General features: G+C 37.9%; 1 protein-coding gene across 1 annotated transcript in view; it reads right to left on the reverse strand.

The window, feature by feature from the left end:
- LOC107700377 (BEN domain-containing protein 5-like) overlaps window positions 1–20,571 on the reverse strand; it is a 256,153-nt gene that overhangs the window by 8,690 nt on the left and 226,892 nt on the right. The window contains exon 5 of the mRNA XM_016502006.1: window positions 14,738–14,777. Coding sequence (XP_016357492.1) covers window positions 14,738–14,777 — 40 coding nt within the window. The remainder of the gene's footprint in view (window positions 1–14,737; window positions 14,778–20,571) is intronic.

Consider the following 20,571-nt stretch of genomic DNA (forward strand, 5'->3'; position numbering starts at 1 on the left):
AAATATGATGTATTTAAATTCCAGAGGGAGTTTCATAATTATTATCAGGGGCGGATCTAGAAAATTATTTTTAGGGTGGCAAGGGGGTGGCATGAGGACTGTGAAGGGTGGCAACACCAAAGCAATCAATCATCTATACTTAATCTATAGTCAGCGTCCAATCACCAATGGCCCATGTGCATGATTAGCGATCTAACTGAAATGAATCTCATGATGTGGTTTTTACAGTAAAGTCCAACTTGAATCTTCACTGAAAGTTTGATGGTTTGATTAAACAAGTCAGAAAAAGCCCTATAAACATGTTTACTCTCATTAGCTATGTGATCATAATATATGTGGTGTAAGTGTGGACTTATATTCAACATTTTATATTTAGACAAATTGCATGTCATGGGATGTCAAGTTCAAATGAATGTGAAGATATAATTTGCAGCTCAAAATTTTATCTGAACTATTTATCTCAAGGCTCTTTCATTTTTATAATTTATAATTATGTCTAATAAGGCTGGCATTTTAAATGTTTGCTTTATTATTCGACCACAATGGTAAATAAGTGTCTTATAGAAATGTTTTAAATATATGTTATCTTGAAAAATAGTCTTTTAATTTTAAATGGATAGCAATATATTTAATCATTTCTGGCAACTTGAAAATATGTTTTATTGGAGTCTATTAAAAATTAAATGTTTAATGATATACATTTCACTGTACACTGATTATATGAAACTATACTGTCAGTACACCATACTTAAACAAATGAACTAAATCTATGCATTTATTTGCATTCAAAGAGATGGCAACTGATAGAAAAATTGGGGGGATTAAAAGGTTCCTTATCCTGTGCCCCTCTAGCAAGATTCTGGCTCCCTCTAGTGGACAAAATTAATTATCTTCATCTTTCAGCTGAAATGGCTGTTAGTTTAGAATTTGCATCATAAACGCATTAGAGAGTAAATTCACCTTTGGTGCTTGGACCCGTAAACGACAAAATATCAATATCCAGGGCACCAAGGCACTGTCTATTAAACACTGAACACATTCTAATGTCTCTATACGTAAAAAGTTTATTAGGCTACTTGGATGATATATAAATAACAGGTTTAGTGGTTTCTTATTAAGTAGGAATGTCTGTAGGCATAATGAAAGGTCAAACAGAACACGCAAGCAATAGCGACCACCTAAGAAAAGACCTTGTCAATTAGCCAACAGGAAGTTCTTTAAAAAATGTCAGTCTAGATTAGATCGGGATCATTTTATTTTATCAGATGTCAAATGTAGGCTATCCATGATGATGTGGAGCGCTCTGATAAGTATTCACGTGGACATGACGCAAGTCAAAACAAACGATGAGAAGTGTTGTGGAAAATAATATTGTATATAATAATGGAACAACAGTCCATTTGTTTGTGAATTGGGCTACCTGGCTACACTGGTTGTGCTAGTGTTTCTGACTCACCAAAAAGAAGCCGTTCTTAAGAGTAATGAAGTTGACTACAGCGCGAGCAGCTGTGTTTTCTTGCCATTTTTTGCGGTAACTGTTACATCTTTTTTATGTCTTCACATTAAAGCGCAGCTGCTAAAATTCAGTACACTGCTTACATTTATATTTTATCCTGGGATAAATCTGGGGTGGCACATGGGATGGCAATGCTTTTTCGTGCCACCCCAGTTGGCTTTGTTGTTGTTGTTGTTGTTGTTGTAAAAGCCTGTTAAATTGCTAAAAAGTAATGACTGGTATCAAACAGGTTTCCAATATCAAGTAACTTTTCTAAAAAAGTTACTTTACAGACAAATCTATAGGATTTAATAACTAGAACTGTGATATAATTGTAAATTTATCAAAGTGTAGTCAGTGGCGTACCGCACATCTCTGAGGCCCCCCGCAAAGAAAGCGACGGGGCCCCTCCCACCAGCAGTGATGCCATGCCACGTATGAAAATTTATTGTGCACCTGCTGCAATATACTACTGAGTCTGTCTCCCCCATTTACATAACTGATTTAACAGTAATGAATGTGGAAAATTATTATTGCATTGATGCATTTGATATTATATGAGCAATATCACTCGAGTACGAGAGCGATACTGGCTCTATATCTGAATAACATTACAAATATGCGTAGTGATTTTGATATCGCTTTTTAGTCAGACTGAAATCTCCGCAGGAATAAATATTCAGTCTGAACGTGGAGGCAATAAAAGTGCTGCTGCTCCGATTTGATTGTTATTTTAGCAATAGCAGGAGGATCATTCAATAGGCTAATAATAATAATAATAATAATAATAATAATAATAATACACAAACATTTAGGCCCCAGTCTACTTATTTTATTTAACAATATAGGCTCAATAAAATTGGTGTAAGCTGCAGAACAAGTCTTATTTGGCCTATACAAGCACCGCCAATTTATTGTAGAAAATAAATTATGCAAGCAAAATTCACATCGTGTAGTAAGAAAATGAATGTTTTAAAACAACAAGCGGGGAAAACTAATTTTCCATAAAAAAAAAAAAAATAAAGTAAATAAATGAGATAAATAAATACATAAATAAAAACACTTAACGTTGCATAATGGACTACGGCACTAAGGACCTAATTCAGTAGGGGCTACAGTTTGTTTATTTATTACAGATAATAACAGGCAAGAAGAAGATGAGCACAGAATATGAACGCAAAGTTTATAAACGTTTAGTTTATATTAGGTTCATCTGCTTGCTTGCATAGTTTGCATCATCAAGGTAACTGAATTTGGTCTTTTAAAGTGTTAATGCATAAGCCACGTTAAGCGTAAAGATAATCTAAAAATGTGCTTTATGTGGTAACATCTAAATTAATCTTATTTAAAAAAATTTATTTAACATTATAAATATATTAGGTTACACCATTAAAATGATAATTTAAGGGTAAGAACAAGTAAATAGCTCTTTAACATAGCCTATACAATTGTTACTACTTTTAAATTTTTTTTTCCAGTGGGAGATAAATGCTTAACGTAAAACTTCGCACGCTGCGTTCATATTCTGGGCTCTTCAGCAGTTTGATCTTTAATATCACTGTCTTAATGCATAGCTTAGCCAGTTAAGCATTAAAATCACAGATCACAGGCTATAGTGTTTATGACAAATGAAATGTGAGAGAAAATTGATTTTCTCTGGTTGCTGTTTTAGAACATTATTAAGCCACGTTAAGAGTTTTTCACACGCTTTTCCTCTCCATTGCACTACCTTCGCGCTCGCGTCTCACGTCATTTGCAGTTTCTCGAGCATGACACAGCATTCTAAGAATGCGATCAAGTCAAAAGAGTTTTTTTTTTCCAAATTTCACTGCCGCGTCTTGTGATTTTCAAAGCAAAAGCACGTTCTATGTGGTTTGTGAATGCCTTTTAGAATATCCTGTGACGGGGCCCTTCAAAGAGGCGGGGCCCCCATGCACCGCGGGGGCTGCGGGGGTGTCCCGTACGCCACTGAGTGTAGTGCTTCCAGTTGTGCAATGGTTTCGTTTCTGTTTTCATGCAGACGCAGTGAGGGAAAAATCACTGAGTTTAGGGCAGTCGGTTCGTAGTTCCACTTCAGCTGTGTGATACCCTTACGAGGCACGATCAAAATTTCAGACATGTCAGAAATTAATCTGATCATCCGACTGCTGCTCGGGAGAGGCTAATCGCCTCTCGTTACCCCCTGTACAATGCACAGACAAAAGACGCACAACAAAGCTGAAATTCGGCCTGACTCAAAAAAAGCTTTGCACGAGTCAGAATTCGGCTCAAAATCGGATGAAAATCTCAGTGTATACCCGGCTTTAAAGAGACTTCTAAACAGGTTTGCATTTATATTTTTTGTCAGTAAACGTTCAAAATTGTGTGTAATATCAGATGTTGTGTATGTGTTACCATTTTTGAGCTGTTTAGTCACAGAATACTGACCATATTTAGTAGCATTTTGAACCATGCCATACACTTTAAGTATAATAATAATTTATTTCTTATTTTATTTTTATTGATTTATTTTTGAGAAATTGTTGTTGGATATTGTAATAGATATTAAATTACCACTTGCTATTAAAAGCATATTTCAAAACAGATCCAATCCAAGTCCACTCTAAGAAATATGATTCAGTCCAGCAGACCCAACATGGAAATACTGTGGGATGAATGCACCCATTGTTGTAGCCTTTTGAATTGCACTGGAGATTCTTCACAGTGTTTAGAATGTGGTCTATTATGTGGAACATCAACATGAGTGTAAGGATCACAAGTCAAGGATGAAAAAGGCCCATGCCTGCCTGCCAGCACACTGTGGTTTTCCATCTCTAGGTATCCAGTACTGCATCTCCGTTAATGCATTTTCAATATCTCTCATATCCCTGTTATACAGCATAAGAAAAATCTTTCAGGCAGCCAATCATTACCATAATCGATTCATTCACCCATTACTTTTGTTCTGCACCAATGGTCTCAGCTGAATGCTGTGAGCGGGAAGAGGTATTCTTCAGGATCACACCCGACTCTATCAGTGTTTCTGCCAGCATGCTGTTTTGCTATACCTGCCATTCTCTGTTCCTTGTTTCTCTCCATATGACAAAGGCTATCTGACGGAGAAGAAACATTTTGTTATTGTAAAACAGGCAGGTTGTTATACAAAAGGACGGATTTCTTCACTTGTACTTTAATAACGAGAAAGGCACAGTCAATAAATGGCACTAACAATTCGTTCTGCTTCGCCTGCCGTAATTGAAAAGTAAGTGATGCAGAACTTTGGATGCTTTGCCCTTTCTTATTTTTTCTCTCCATTTATTTCCTTTCATTTTATGTCACTGTTTGAGTCAGATCTGCTATCAAGTCCTGAGCTGAAAGTGCAGAGATGAGGTTTGCTCCAGGGATCAGACATGTGCTTATGGTACCAAAGATGAGAACAGACTGCAGGATACATGAGACCAATAGACAGAACGTACTTTCTGCCCATGTATTCGGCTAAACGCCACATATGCAAAATGACAGTGATTGTATCATGAGCTATATGGACAGTAAAAGGAACATCTCAGTCTCAGTGAATGGACTGAGCTGAAGACCTGTGGGCTGGACTGGGGCCAGTGACAGGTTGCTGGGCAGACCAGTGTAACTGATGCACTGTGAGTGGACTTTGCAGAGACGGGGCTCAGCGCGCAGTGAAAGGATTATTCTTAATCTAATCTGCCCCTCAATGGTTGGCTTGTCCTGTCCTCAGAGTCCGCTCCAATAAGACTACTCAGATCCCCTGGCTGATGCGTTCAAGTGGCTCCAGTTCAGGACAGAATGTATCAAATGTGAATTTTGCAACTGAATTCCAAGCTGTTGTGATCAACTTTCCAGCAAACAGGTCTGGAATTTTATTTGAAGGATATTTTACCCAAAAATGAAAAATCTGTCATCATTTACTAATTTTCATCTCTTCCAATCTGGGATGACTTTCTTTTTTCTGCAAAATACAAAATAATTCTGAAGAATGTTTCAACAGTTTGTTCATACAATGTAAGTCAATGGACTTTTATTGTAGAAATAAATACTTTTTTCAGAATATCTTATTTGTATTTTACAGAAGACTGGTTTGGAAGGACATGAGAGTAAGGAAATGTGATGACAGAATTTAAATTTTTGAGTGAACTATCCCTTTTACATGAACACTTATGTTATGAGGTTCATTTGAAATAACTTACATTTGAAAAGATACAAAATAACTTTGCATGTGACCTAGAGTTAAGCACCAAAAAGTTGCATTAAACTAAAATTTTCGAAAGTTTTGGAAAGTTTTTAAAGACAGTAAAAGACAGCATTTTCCTTCTTGAGAAAAAAAAAACAGTAAATGGTGCTGACAGAGACTGTAAGTGAAGATAAAATAAAAATTTTATAGCACCCCTTGAAAACAGACCAGGAGATGTGAGAATTCAGAGGAAAAACTAGAAAGAGAAATATGTAAGTGCAGTATAGTCCAGTGGAATAATTCATTGGATATTATTCGTTAAATCAGGTGACCATATCTCAAGACTGCATTGACTTTTTTACACTTTCACAGAGAAAAAAAATTCTAAAGGTCATGGGTTTGATAAAAAAAAACAAAACAATCACACTACAATGTTTTTATGATGGAAAACACCAGAGCATGAGAGAACATTTGTCAAAATGACTGATAATAATTATTTGTAGTGGCTCACAGTACTTCCCCCATCATTTCCTGTTCCTGTGCATTTCAATAAAAATAATACATAACTAGAGGGAAAACTAAAGCTAAATATGTCCTCAAGATTTCCCATACACAGACCAGGCCAAGAGCTGATGGGAGACAATCATGTCATTTTGAATTTTAGCACATAAGCAAAACCTCTCATGCAAAACTCATGAAAACAGATCAAATAACACCGCGGCTTCGCCCGGCGCTCTCTCACACGCAGTTATCAAACAATGAGCACTTGAACTAAGTGTCTGTTCCCCCTCCACCTCTAAACACAAACTTAGACTGGTGATGGCGCCTCATAAACTGTTTGGCAGTGTCGACATTATCAGCGGCTCAGAGTCAGACATCATGTCCCTCCAATTAGAGCTTCACAGCTCCCCTCATTCATCTTTATTGGTGATACATTAGCCACCATTAAATAAAAGACATGGGATAATCTCCATAATGATGTGGATGATGAAGCCGAGTGTCGGAGAGGGAGGTAGGAGCTCTGTGACTAGAATAGGAAAGAGGGTGGGTGTCGGGTGAGATGATGGCAGTGGGCATGTTTTGGGTCGATGCCCGGGAGAGGATGAGGATGGTGATGAAGGTGGAGAGGGATGGACATGAGGAGCTGTGACAGCAGCATTAGCCGGGAACACATTAGCCATTACCACGTAGCCAATCAAAACAGCGCACCTGTGCCAATCGGGGAGATGGACAGACGCTTGTCCAGGTGCGTGTGTGTACGTGAGCATCGGCACTGACTGGCTAAGTATAGAACCAGACGGCAAGCTCCAAACCTGCCGTTTTTGCCAGAATCTGTGAAGCACAGAGGCGGACAGCAGGGATCGTTTAGAAATATGGTTTAAAATAAAGGCTCCCGCATGGTTGGGGAAAAAGACACCATGTTTCGAGTTTGGAAAAAGTTGGCAGCGTCGTCTTCTATTGACCAGTGACTTACAAGGCAATGATCTCTTCTTGTTTAATTGAACTGCCCTTAATTGCGTTACTTTATTTTGTCCTTTAATTAGTGCCTCATGAATAATTGATTAGCCATGAAGTCATCAGTTGGGCAATAAAAAAAGTGATAGTGCGTGAAATGAACAGTAGCCCCGAAACGGAGCTCTGCATGGCACTGCCCTGAGACAGACTTCAAAACTGACAGCCCGAGCAGATGCAACTATATTGTATAACCGTTCCTCAATCCCTTCATCAAATATTTACAGGGGTATCATTGCCAGCACAGTGTCCCGCTGCGCATTCTCCGAGTGGCGGCAGGGGGGACATTGATCTTCCTTTTAAAGAACAAACGAGAGCTTCAGAGATATTTCTTATACTTTGGCCCTGTTCGGTGTGCTTCATCTGGATTTCTCTGGGGCGTACGCTATCGATCCGGCCAGGTCAAGAATCTGCATCGCCTCCCAAACCTCCAAATATGATCTCTGGGCTGCATTAATATGAAAGACTAGACTGCGCTTTTCCCCATCATCCTGGATAATGTTAGACTCGCGCTGCACGGACACTTCATTTGTCCTCATTGTGCGCAGACGATAAACTGTGAATATTTGATTGCTTGGAGCTGATTACTGGATCCATCTGTGCGATAAAGACACATCAGAAAGAAGTCATAAAGGGTTCACTGGCAAAGATGACCATATATAATCATTATGCTTTTGTCAAATAGATATATTCAGATTGGAATCTGAGGGCTGAAACTGTTAGCATTCAGTATTTATATAGAGCAAAATTACATAGGGATGAAAATGACAGTTAAAACAGTTTTCTACAGTAAAATGCTAAATGAAGAAATGTATAGCTACATCTACAGTCCCTGTGAAGGGAAATGTACTTTTTAAAGAAAATTTCAATGGTATATAATTATGTAAAATCTACTTAACTCTGCAAAATAATATTGAATTAAGTAGCCTACTACTAATTTAAAATCTTTACAGAATAACTTTTACTTCCAAAGCTGATGTGAATAGCACTAAAAACATAAAACAGTAAAAGACAGATTTAGCTTTCAAGCACACTTTAAACAGGCCAATTAATGTGAAGAGCTGATTGTACAATGTTCAATCCATGAAACAACGCAACCTCACAAAATATATGTACAAATCAGTGGAACCAGCTACCCACACAAACCTTAACGTGCACACAAAACACAATAGCACTAATTATTTTTGTGCTACAATAACACAAATTATTCTGAGTAGAAAATGAACTCAAGGTGTCACAAAACATGTTGCTTGACAACAGCATCAACATAAGCAACGGTGCAAATAACCCTGGTAAACTGTGGGAAAATGGAATTATTCACAACCCAGTGCTTGCTGGGAACACCTGCATTGTAAAGTTAAGATGATGTTACTTTTCTGAATTTGAAATAAATTAGACAGGATGCAGAATTGCAATTGCAATTTGTATGTAAGAAAGTAAAATTAAAATGAATGGAATTTAAAAGAAATTCATACTACTCATAATGAACTGCTATTTTTAAGCAATTAAAAAAAAACGTTGTCAAGACAAACTTTGAATGTTGGCTTTACAAGGCCTTGTTTTCAAAGATGGATGGATAGAACAACAGATAGATAGATAGATAGATAGATAGATAGATAGATAGATAGATAACAACATCACAGGCGCTGACACAGATTTTGCTCATTTGCTGTTTGATAAAACATCTGATAACAAGGCGGCCCCACACACTCACAGCGTGACATCACACTTCAGGAGCAATTCTTGTCATCCTGGTTCTCATCCTCTCTTAAGCAGTCTCAGCTCTTCAGCCCTAATGGGAAGTGACATAATGTTTACCAAGAGTAGCTAATTTCTTGTCCAGATTTACTAGGTGTGCTAATATGACAGCGGTAAAAATCAAGGCCTATAGTTGGCCATCACTGTGCGCTAACGTTTGAGTGTACGTGGGTGGATCCAATAGCAGGGCAGCGGCAGGTGGAGCGTGAGAGCGAACCGCTCTTTGTTGAGCCGACACAAACATAAACACACACCAACGCATGCCACCATTTCACCAGGAAAGGAATTAATGAAGTGACCCTGCAAACAAGGCCTGGCCGTAACCAGGTAACCACATCAAGTCTCCTCTCAAGCTAGCCGCTGAGAACGAATGGAAGAAATCAGCAGAGAAAGAGCAGGGGTAGTTCAGTGCGATGAAGTCTTACATGATAATCCCTGTTTCTTTCTCTCAATTACTGCTTCTTTGTCCCTTTCTGACCGTGTAGGTTCCTTATCTGAACTCACCTCTATTATTCACTCTCTAGCAGCAAACCAGTGTCCATTGTTTAAAAAGTCAACATGAACTGTCTTTCGCAACACACTTTACTTCCATAATTTGATGTATCTCTGAATGAAACATGGTATTCGATGCTAAAATATGTAAAACTGCAATCAAACTTCGGGGTTTGGTAAGATTTTTAAATGTTTCTGAAAGAAGTCTCAACCAAGGCTGCATTTATTTGAGCAAAAAATACAGTAAAAACAGTAATGCTGTGAAATATTATTACAATTTAAAATAACTGTTTTCTATTTTAAATTATATTTTAAATTGTAATTTATTCCTGAGATGGCAAAGCTGAATTTTCAACAGCCATTACTCCAGTCTTCAGTGTCACATGATCCTTCAGAAATCATTCTAATATCAAATCTATAAGGGCATCATGATGTTTGCATTGGAAACAATATATGATAATTCATTAGTCCCTGGGGTTTCCATCAATATATTAATGTCTCAGGCCAAACCCTGCATTTTTTATATGATGATTGGCTGAGCTCTCAAATGTGCGGGTCTTTGCAACAATGACTGACATTGTTTTGAAACATAAATGCAAAATCAGTGTGTCTGATGGTCAACTTCGACACATAGATGCAGTTATTTAGCTTGGTTAATTATGTTTATTAAGTATTTTCACTGCTTTTTAGTAGTTTGTGAAGCAGCTTTCGGTAGCAACAAATAAAAACACAGATCCCAGTACACCTTTTGTCATCGATGAGTGATTCCCTGCTCTTGAAAAGCACCAGCTGCCACTGGAAGAAATAACAAAAGGTCCTCCAACCTGAAATCTCACTCTTTTCCCCCCCTTATGAGTCTGTCTCCGCAGAAAGCCTGATAAAACACTATTTACATTTTCCCACATACCTTCCCTTTTCTGGCGCACAAAAACACGCATACGTACAAATGGCAAGCCGTGAAAAGAGAAAGACAAGTTAATAGCAAACAGCACACTGCATTTTCATTTAGTATCTTTAGCGTGTTGTTTTGTTTTCACACGGCGAACAGAAAAACCCATGGCTGATTATGTGAAGAAGGCGTGAAATTGTGATATTTGCATGGCTGGGGATATTAACTAGAGGCATTAGTTGTCGAAAAGCTTCAAGGCTGGGCTCCAGACATGTTTTTAAATAATGGTTTAATGATGCATATTTTACAAATATTTTCCAAGCCAGACTAGCGGCACACACCATCTCTCTCTCTCTCCTCCAGACTACATTAACGCTCTTATTCTTTCTTCATTAACAGGCTCACAGCCCTTTCGCTATGTTCCTTTGTGTGCATTTGGAAAAAATCAACTGGAAAATAGACAGCATGAGGCAGCCGAACAGACGTTTTGGGTTCTCTATCTCTGTGTGGATTCTATCAACCGCTGTTCATTATTTATTTATTTGTTTCATTGTATTCGCCTTTAACCACCTTTCATCATTCAGTCACTAAACTGGATGTTAAGACAAAATGTCCACAGAGAAGTTTAAATGGGTTATGATCATTCCCAGTCTTGCTTGCTGTACTTTGCACTATATCTTCTCCTCTCTGTCCCCTGATCTCTGTCTCTCTGTGCCAAGCTTGGTCCCTCTGCTCCATTAAAGGCAGATCTCACTGGTGCAGGTATTGGCCACTGAGAGGTGCAGCTGTCCAAGTTGCCGCTTTGGCCCAGAGTTGCTGTGGCCAGACACAAAAGCACAAACATCAGGGTGTCTGGCCACACGGCCCCAGTCCAGAGACCATCAGGCTCAGACCTGTTTTACTGCTGGATGCCATACAGACACCATCACAGAAATGGCCAAGGAAGCATTTAGGGACACATTTGCTCAGGCAGGGCGGTGGAACAGGCTGAGAAAGTGTTTTAAACATTTATATCAGAGGGCCACTGAGGCCAGTCACAGCAAAAGAAGGGATTCATTGAATATGTGACATTCTTATGCATTAGGCCAAACGCTCTTATGCAAAATACACTAAAGCAATAAACCTTGAGTGACTGTGTGTGTTACGGTGGTAAAAAATCACTGTAATGCAAAAGGTTTTGACTGACTTATTGCTAAAAAAAAAAAGTTACAAATTAATTTTCAACATCAAAAAAGTCTTTGGTACTTAATATTGGTTTTAAGTAACTTAAAAAATCTTTAGATATCATTGCATTAGATTATTGTAACAAAATATCAAACCAAGTAGTATTTGTTTTAAACAGAGCATAATCACACTTTTTAGACAAAACACCACAAAAATATGTTTGTCCAGTTTTAAAATCTAGAATAATAAACACTATTGTTCAAAATGGAGACCAAAAAATATTAATATATATAATCTATCTATACACACACACATACACGTCTATCTAGTTATCTTATATTTGAATATATTTGCATTTTAAGAATATATTTATGTCTTTTATTTATGAATTGATAGAGTTTGAACAGAGTATAATTCTAATTAGTAAAAGTTTATATCATAATTAGTTTATTTTCATACTTTGAGCTGTCAGTATAAACGTGTCAATAAAGGAGCAGCTGAACAGAACAACAGTATTGAAAGCTGTTTTTCTCAGACTTGGAACCTTTACAGGCTCTCATTACGGAGATCATTTACATATATCCACAGATGAAGACATGAGAGCAGGGCCGTTTCTAGGCATAGGCGAGCCAGGGTGGTCGCCTAGGGCGCCACCAGCTGAAGGGGTGCCAATGAGCGCACGTACTGGCACTTTTAGCAGGGTTGTGATAAAGAGTGGCACGGTCACCCTGAAATATGACTGCTGCCCCCACTGGATCCCCCAACATTATTGGGCTAGAGTACTGTCAATCTGACGATGCCTGTATGCCACTAGATCAGAGTGCTGTCAATTGCTGCCTGATTGTTGCATGCAAAGTTTGCATTTGGAGTGCTCAACAACGCCATTAGATCAGTGGGCTCTGTCAGTGCTTTGGCAAGGTAACATTTTTTTTTTGTGTGTCATGTAATATTCCCAAATAAACTTTAACATCCAATTAAAAAATATTTGTATAGTAAAATTAGCGAATTCACGAGATCAATACATCCTTTATTAGACCGCTTTGTCGAGTTAAATGCATCCTTACGGAGGTGTCGAAATGCTGAATCAATTCATTCACTTCCAACAGCGCTTAATGGGAGCAGCGTCATAGAGGGCAGAGCGTCACGTTATTTAAAGGGGACGTTAACATTTGTGGAACTCAATGCACGGAATCTCCACAAATTAGTGTCGTTACTATGACAACCAATTTGAATGTGACAAGCAACTGGCGTCTGAAAAGAATTATATATATATATAATTTGTGTGGGGGGGCAATAGGGATTTCGCCTAGGGCGTCAAATTGGCTAGAAACGGCCCTGAATGAGAGCACATGTGTGAGCGTGTGTGTGTCTAGCACAGAACAAGAGCTCACAGCGTTTGAGGAGATCTGAATGTTGTCTAATATCTGTTCTCAGAACAGTGAGCTTGCACATCTCTCCAAGTCTCATGAATGTAATTGTAATTGACCTTTTTCCTGTAACGCAGCTGAGATGGTGGCTATGGGGGGGCAGTGACACAGAGACTAAACACTAGCCAAGCAAAGTTAATTGTCCAGCTGAACAATAACGTAACGGAGAATGCAGATATGAAAAGGGCATTCAAATCAATAGATCGACAATAGCCTTTCCGAAAAGATGGCTGAACTCAATTTTCTGGCCGCGGATGCCCTCTAAGCTCCAAACACAATGCACCCCCCTTAAGACCCCCAACAACCCCAAGTCTATCACAGTGCCCAAACCTCCTCCACTGACAGGGAGATTTTTTCCCTTTGCCTTCCTTTTTACTTCTTTTTTTTTTTCCAATAATATTTGTATTTATGTACAGCAAAATTGTATTAATTTTTGCCCACTATTTATCCACACACACACACACACACATATATATATTATAATTATTATCATCATTTTTAGGTAATCTATTTAGGTGATTTAGTGTGATTTTTTTATATTTAAAATACAATTAAAAAATATTAAAGTATATTAAAACTATACTGTTTTAAAAATATATATGATTTAAGTCTTAAAATTTCCATTTGATATTGTTTCAATGTCTGCCATTTAAAATCAAACCTGCCATGATTATCATAATACGAATGATGAATTGCGATTGGTCTACTTTATTGCATTTATCTGCATACTGAATTGTTACTGGTCTCTTCTTTCTTGCATATATTTAACCATTTAGCTGGGAATTTTTCCACTGGGAATGAATATATATATTCACTAGTATTTTCTTCAACTGTAGTCCTTTCATTTTAGAATTCCTTCATCCCCTTTTTCTGCCATGTACGTAGTGTTTAGTTTGCATTCTTCATTGTGATGGGAACGACGTAACGCCGTTACATGTAACTAGTTACTCCCCAACACTGTCAATAAGTCATTAGGCCCATCTGTAGCTCGGTGATCTAATACCAGTTTAGTAGTTGCTCTTTCAACAGTTAGTTTTAATAACTGCATTCGGGGAGTTCTAGATCAGCAAAAAGCACAATGGCTCTCCAGAGCCCCTCTGCAGTCTGCTTGTGCACAATTGTGGAGTTTTACTGCATGCTGAAATCAGCAAAATTACCCTCCCAAAATGGCAAGGGCTATAGAGTAAGGTGGGAAAAAAGTCACTTTCATTATATAACCCGAAACGAGGTAAGCTAAAAACCATGTTGCATCGTGCATGTCTTTTGTGAAGTTGTGAAGGTCAGCGGCACAGTCTTGTGTGGCTTTGGGTAACAGATGCTGAGCAAAGCTGGGAAAATTAGCCTACTCCATGTGCCTTACATAAACATTATTTTAATCAAAGTGTATTAGAGCAGCCAGATATTTTAGACATATGGGGGCTGCATCCTTCCTGGCTACCCCATCTGTCTCTCCCAGAGCTCTGAATGCAGTTTCAGCTTTCACCCAGATGCATTGAGAAAACATTCAGCTTCCCATAGAGACCCAGAAGCGCAGACTGTACCTGCTGCTCTGGGACAGGCATGCCAGGAGTGCTACGACAAGATTGCATAAATGCTGACAAGTCGCGGGAAAAGGCCTCTTTTTGCAGGTTTTTTCTCTTGGTCTGCAGCTGATGCTTGTTGTGAGAAGTAAAAGAAGTCACAAAGCCCCCACAACCAACCCATGTGAACAAACAATCCTGTCCATAAAGCCCCATTGTAAGTTTTCAATGTTGTTGTGTGGTGTGCTGTGCAGTGAATAACAAACACACATGCACACAAACCAAAATATGCATACTCACCAGGGTTGGTGATGGTCAGAAGATCCAGCCTTCGCTGTTGCTGAAAAAGAAACAGAGACATCAGAGGTCTTCTGTCAGAAAGATGAAACAGATCCAGTCTGAGATATTTTTTCTTTTTTTACCCAGAAATCAAAGTTTGTGCTGTCTGCCTGTTAAGTACATTTTGCTCTCTATCTCTCTCTGGAGATAAAAATGTGTCATGCATTTTACATCAATTTTATGTAAATATATGTACATATACGGTGCATATATATATCACTCTATGAAACAGAATCATTCGAATCTTACACTTCTCTTTAGGCCTATTCACAGCAAAAAAAAATAAATAAATAAAAAATGACAAAAAAAAGGGGTCAATAGAAAAGGATAGATTTTTTTACAATAACATATAAACCATCAAGTCCTACAATGAGCTCTGAGGTAAAAACTAGAATGTGTTTATTAGCTGAATTCACAGTTAAGAAGTATATTACCCAGAATTCTTAGGAGTGATCCACCAATCAGAGATGTTTTGGCTTCCATGGAATTGTAAAATTATTCTCATTAAAATCTCTTAAAAAAAAGAAGAAAAAAAATTCCATGAAAAATACTTCTAATCTATCTATCTATCTATCTATCTATTAGGGGTGCAACGGTTCAACTTACTCACGGTTCGGTTTGTATCACGGTTTTAGAGTCACGGTTTCAGTACGGTTCGGTATGTGCTATGTTTAGGGGAAAAACTATATTGTCAAATAAAAATAATGAAGATAACAAATAATCTAACTACAAGCAACAGCACAAATAAATACAATAGGGCAAAGATACAAATACAATAAACAGTGCTTTTTTAGGTAGGTCTAACATTAGTTTTTAGGTACAGAAATTGAATAAAGTAATCAAATGTAAAATAACATTGCATATTTGACTGTATAAATTAAAGATTAATTTTTATTAAAGTTACAAAAGTTATTCAATCAAGAGCAGTGAGAGATTTCTGTGTTGTTGCCGTTTGATAAACATTAAGAAAGTGCTGTCACTTTAAGAGAACGCATTGATCCAGTGCACTGATACAGTACGTTTAGCCGACTATGTCTGCTAGGATACTCACCAAGATGGGCATTTTGACATAATTTTTGAGTGAATTTGTCCATTCAAGCACAATACTTCAAAGAGAGCTTAATATTTGTGCGGTTCACGCGCTTCCGATGAGCGCACACACAGATCTTCTCACTGCGTGCACGAGTTTGCGTCTTCTGGCTCTTTAATATTTAAACTGGCCAGGCTTAAATGAGTTTAGTTTAAACACAGATAGCAACGTGTGCTGTTCAGGTCTCACCTGCGCTATAAACACGTGATGACGGCATAAATGACAGTTATTCCAACATACAGCACTCGCACGGAACAAAGAGTGACTGGTTTGTCCACGTATTGTTTTTTTTCCCTCATCGCTCTTGTTGTAATGTATTGGGAAGCCAGAATTTGTATCCATCAACAGAAACATGCATTAGCCGAACTCTAACAAACCATATTACAGATGCATTGTCAGATTTAAGTTGAACCGTGGTCCTAGTGCATGCCGAACCGTGTGTGGAGAACGATACGGTTCGATTTTTTACAGAGATCCGTTGCACCCCTACTATCTATCTATCTATCTATCTATCTATCTATCTGTCTGTCTGTCTGTCTGTCTGTCTGTCTATTAATCTATCTATCTTCATATAACCTTTTTTTAACATAATTGTATTAATATATATTAATACATTTTATATTAATTATATATCGTATTACTTTTTATTAATTTACACACACACACACACACACACACACACACACACACACACTTTTAACATAACTGTATTAAGTTATATATCTTTTTTGTCTGTACACACTCTCTCTCTCTTTTTGGCTTGTTCTGATACTTCAATGTTGTGTGTTTGTGTACATAATCCATTGCGTTTTGTGAGTTATGTATTCATGTGCTGCAGTAGATGCAGGTCGTTTCCTGGAGAGAGGGCGTGACAGAGGCTACAGCAATCCACACAGGTCACACTCTCAGATCGATAAGTGCCCAATCAAAGACTGATGGCGTCCTCAATGGCATGCTGCAGTGTGAGGCGGACACACATAACACACATACTGTGAGGGCAGGCAGCTCAAGAGCTGTACTTTAACACTCTTGTGGTACTGCAGGTCCTTCTACATGAGAGCCACTACACACATAGTAGAGCAGAGAGCATACACTGATATCATTCACACATGCACACACACTCAGTTCTGCTTTTCAATATCTGGTCCACTGATCAATATAATGACTGGATTGCTCATTGCGCTCTAAACTGCCATTCGGCAGTGAAGCCACCAGAAGTGTTCGATCAGCCATCTTATTCCCTACCGGCAGAGAGCATCATTGACTGACAGCCAAAACCTTGACCTAAAATCACCAGATTTGATGTGTATCAGTCACACAGGATTAGTTTTTAGGATATGTGCATGTAAATTAATTGCTACTTCAGATGTTATCTGCAATGTTTATGGTCATTTTGGGCAGAATAAGTGATATATTGAAATCATTAAGGTGGGTGTGTCTGCTGCGCACTTGCCGACACAGATAACTGATCCAGCACAAAATATATTTATTTGTGTACGTAATTATGCAGGAAATATTAAACATGAACATATATCTGGTATTAGTATCAAAAATTGATTCGGATTAGTGCTGGGCGGTATACCGGTTCATACCGAATACCGGTGTTTATTTTTGTTATGATATGAATTTTTTAAATACCGCAATACTGGTGTATGTCGCTTAAACAACGTTCGGAACGCGACACTGTTTGAAAGGGTGTCCCTTTTCACTGTTGCACTGTGGTGAGGGCACAGCTGTATGTGTTACTAAGCGTGAAAGTTCCGAAACTGAAGCTGTAGAACTAATAGAACGTGATGACAGAAGAACTCATCCACAATATCCACATTGACCGCCACAAATATCCACCGCCCCCTGCCATCAGCTCCAGCGTCTCACACACACACACACACAAGCGCAACTTTAGCACTAGATTTAGCAACTTTCAGACCCTTTTAGCGGCTTTTTTCCATAGAATATTCATACTGACAAACCTAGCGACTTTTTTGGATAAACCTTAGCTATGGTTCAAATACCGTCATGTACCGTGAAACCGGTATAATTTTGAAAAATACTGTGGTATAAATTTTTGGTCATACCGCCCAGCACTAATTCGGATATACAATAAATATTACAATACAATCCTTTGTCTAAATTAATTAATTAATGTCAAATTAACGTATACAAAGCATAAATATATATTCAGATTTTGTGAGAACTTTGTCATTTGAAATGCATATGTTGATCTGATGTTTATCATGTTCATCTGATGTACTACTGTAATGTATATGAACTTTTTAATACGCAGGGGAAATTTCCGACATTAAACAAATAACCATTTAAATGCATAGGACGTTTGCGTTGTAAGAATGTACATGGATACTTCAGATATAATAACGCTGACTCGACTTCCTGTTTGTTGCTGCCGTGTGTTTTGAGTTTGAGCTCCGTCAAGTTAATTCTTTGTCGTCAAATTTTTTATCTTAAAATCAATTTTATACACCATAATTTTCGTTTCTATAACGTGTGAATATATCCCCTATCGTATTCTACAACAAAAACAATCAGAGCGCCTTATTATCACTAGTTTTATTTTGATTTCCCGAGTCCGCTATTAGCAAATAGCCCGCTAGCATCGCCAGCGTGGTTGCCGCTAATCTCACTTACATTACTAATACTCTATTCACACACATTACCATTGTTTTACTCACTGTTACTTGCTTTAATGGCGGATGTGTGTCTACCTTTGAGTGCAGGTGAGGATACGTTCGAGCTGCATTCGGTGCAGCTCGAGCTGGAGGCCGTGGAGAAGCAGATCCGCGAAGTGGTGGAGAGGCAGACCCAGCTGAGAGAGCGGAGAGCCGCGCTGGAAACATCCCAGGCTGACGCTCACAAATCCGAGGTAAGTATACAGCGCGCTGCTAATTCTCCCACCACCTCTACTCCGTGTGTTTCTCTGCACAGGCCCGGTGCACCCAGGTAAAGTTGCTTTGCAATGATTTGTATCGTGAAAAGCGCCGTACAAATAAACTTGACTTGACTTGACTTGACTCGTTAGGAGATGTTTTCTCCTTAAAATCGTACGATTTCCTATTAATTCAATAGAATTTATGGGAATACTAGGGAATATCAATATGGTGGCTTTTATGACGTCATGAGCAATCTAGTTCTCTATTATAGAACAGTGGTCTGGTCATTTCCTGATGATTAGCAATTATCCAGTGAAGCACAGGGCTTTAACTTGGTTTTGAATTCATAAAATGTTCTCTCTTTTTTTTTGGTGGCTTTATGAGAAGCAAAGTCTGAAAATATAAAAAGAGCGTTAGTGAATCAGTTTTAATTAAGAGTCACTGTGTGTTTGTAATGTATGTGGAGTTATGCATTGTGCTTGTTAGCAATACATTAAGCATTTAGCAATGCATATTTTATTGGGACATCTGACTTGTATATGATGTGCATCTTCTATCTGCTAAAAATAATTTAGAAAACAGTATAATTTATGCATAAAATATGCTGGCACCTGTCAAAAAAGCACGTGTTAATGTGCTGTTTATGTGATAATTGGAAGACACGAGTCGTGACTCATAGGTGCTAACTCTCACAGAGCATTTTCTTTAACAAAGTAATAAAAAGCTCTTTTAAAGTGTGCATATAGTGTAATATAATACTAGTTGGCGTTGAAGAGTAATTGCAGAAGGCTTTGTTTTGACAACCTCCTGGAATGATGCCTATTATTTTATTTTTCAGATCGCCCCCTGCTGGTGAAATAGACACATACAACACAATTCAGCTCATTTTCTGAGCTGATCCTAATGACAGGGAAAGTAAAACTGAAGATATGCATTGCATTACACTAAAACATACATTAATATTTAAGATCATTTCAATACAAAGGTTTGTTTTGCATTTTAAACACTAGTTAACTTGCAATATATGTGCATACATTTACATATCAGAGTCATGGGATCAGAAAGTCAATATCACTGCTCTAAAACGTTGTTTACTGCCTACATAGGCTGCATTCTAAGTGAAATGAAACCACCATACAAATAGCACTCCTCTCACAAAGTGCACAAGATTTACAAATGATACAGTTTGATTGTTGCTTTGTTTATAAACAAATTCTTTACTGGTAAGCATAAAAAATAGGTTGACCATACATCTTCTTTCTCTCGCCAGAACCAGTCTAGGATTCCTAAATTACCTAAAATGTCTGGGTTCTGACTTTGTTTTCCTATTGATGTGCTCTCTACTGTCCTTATACACTACATGTACCATTATCTGCATAACTTTGACTGTTCTCCGTAGATCCCACTTTATTGCACACCACGATTGGTTGATTATGTACAATTCCTAAACGCTATTGGTCAAACTACATTACTTTTAGCAAGTATGAAAACAATAGGAAAACAAAGTCAAAACCCAGATATTTTAGGCAATTTACAAATCCTGGCCAGGACATATCTGGGAAAAAGAGGATGTATGGTCACCTTACAAAAAAATACACAGTGCGCACAAACAAATACTGGATACTTTTGTCAAAATTTATGGTTACACTTTACTTGAAGGGGTGTGCATAAGACTGACATGACACCTTCATAATCATGACATGACACCTACATAATCATGACATGACACATGTCATGAATATGAAGGTTTTTTATGCATGTTTATGACAACTGTCATTAAGTGTCATTCGCTCAGTTATGTAATTTTTAATGCAAAGATG

Source organism: Sinocyclocheilus anshuiensis, unplaced genomic scaffold, assembly GCF_001515605.1.
Source record: "Sinocyclocheilus anshuiensis isolate Anshui unplaced genomic scaffold, SAMN03320099.WGS_v1.1 scaffold477, whole genome shotgun sequence".
NCBI classification, from domain to species: Eukaryota; Metazoa; Chordata; class Actinopteri; order Cypriniformes; family Cyprinidae; genus Sinocyclocheilus; species Sinocyclocheilus anshuiensis.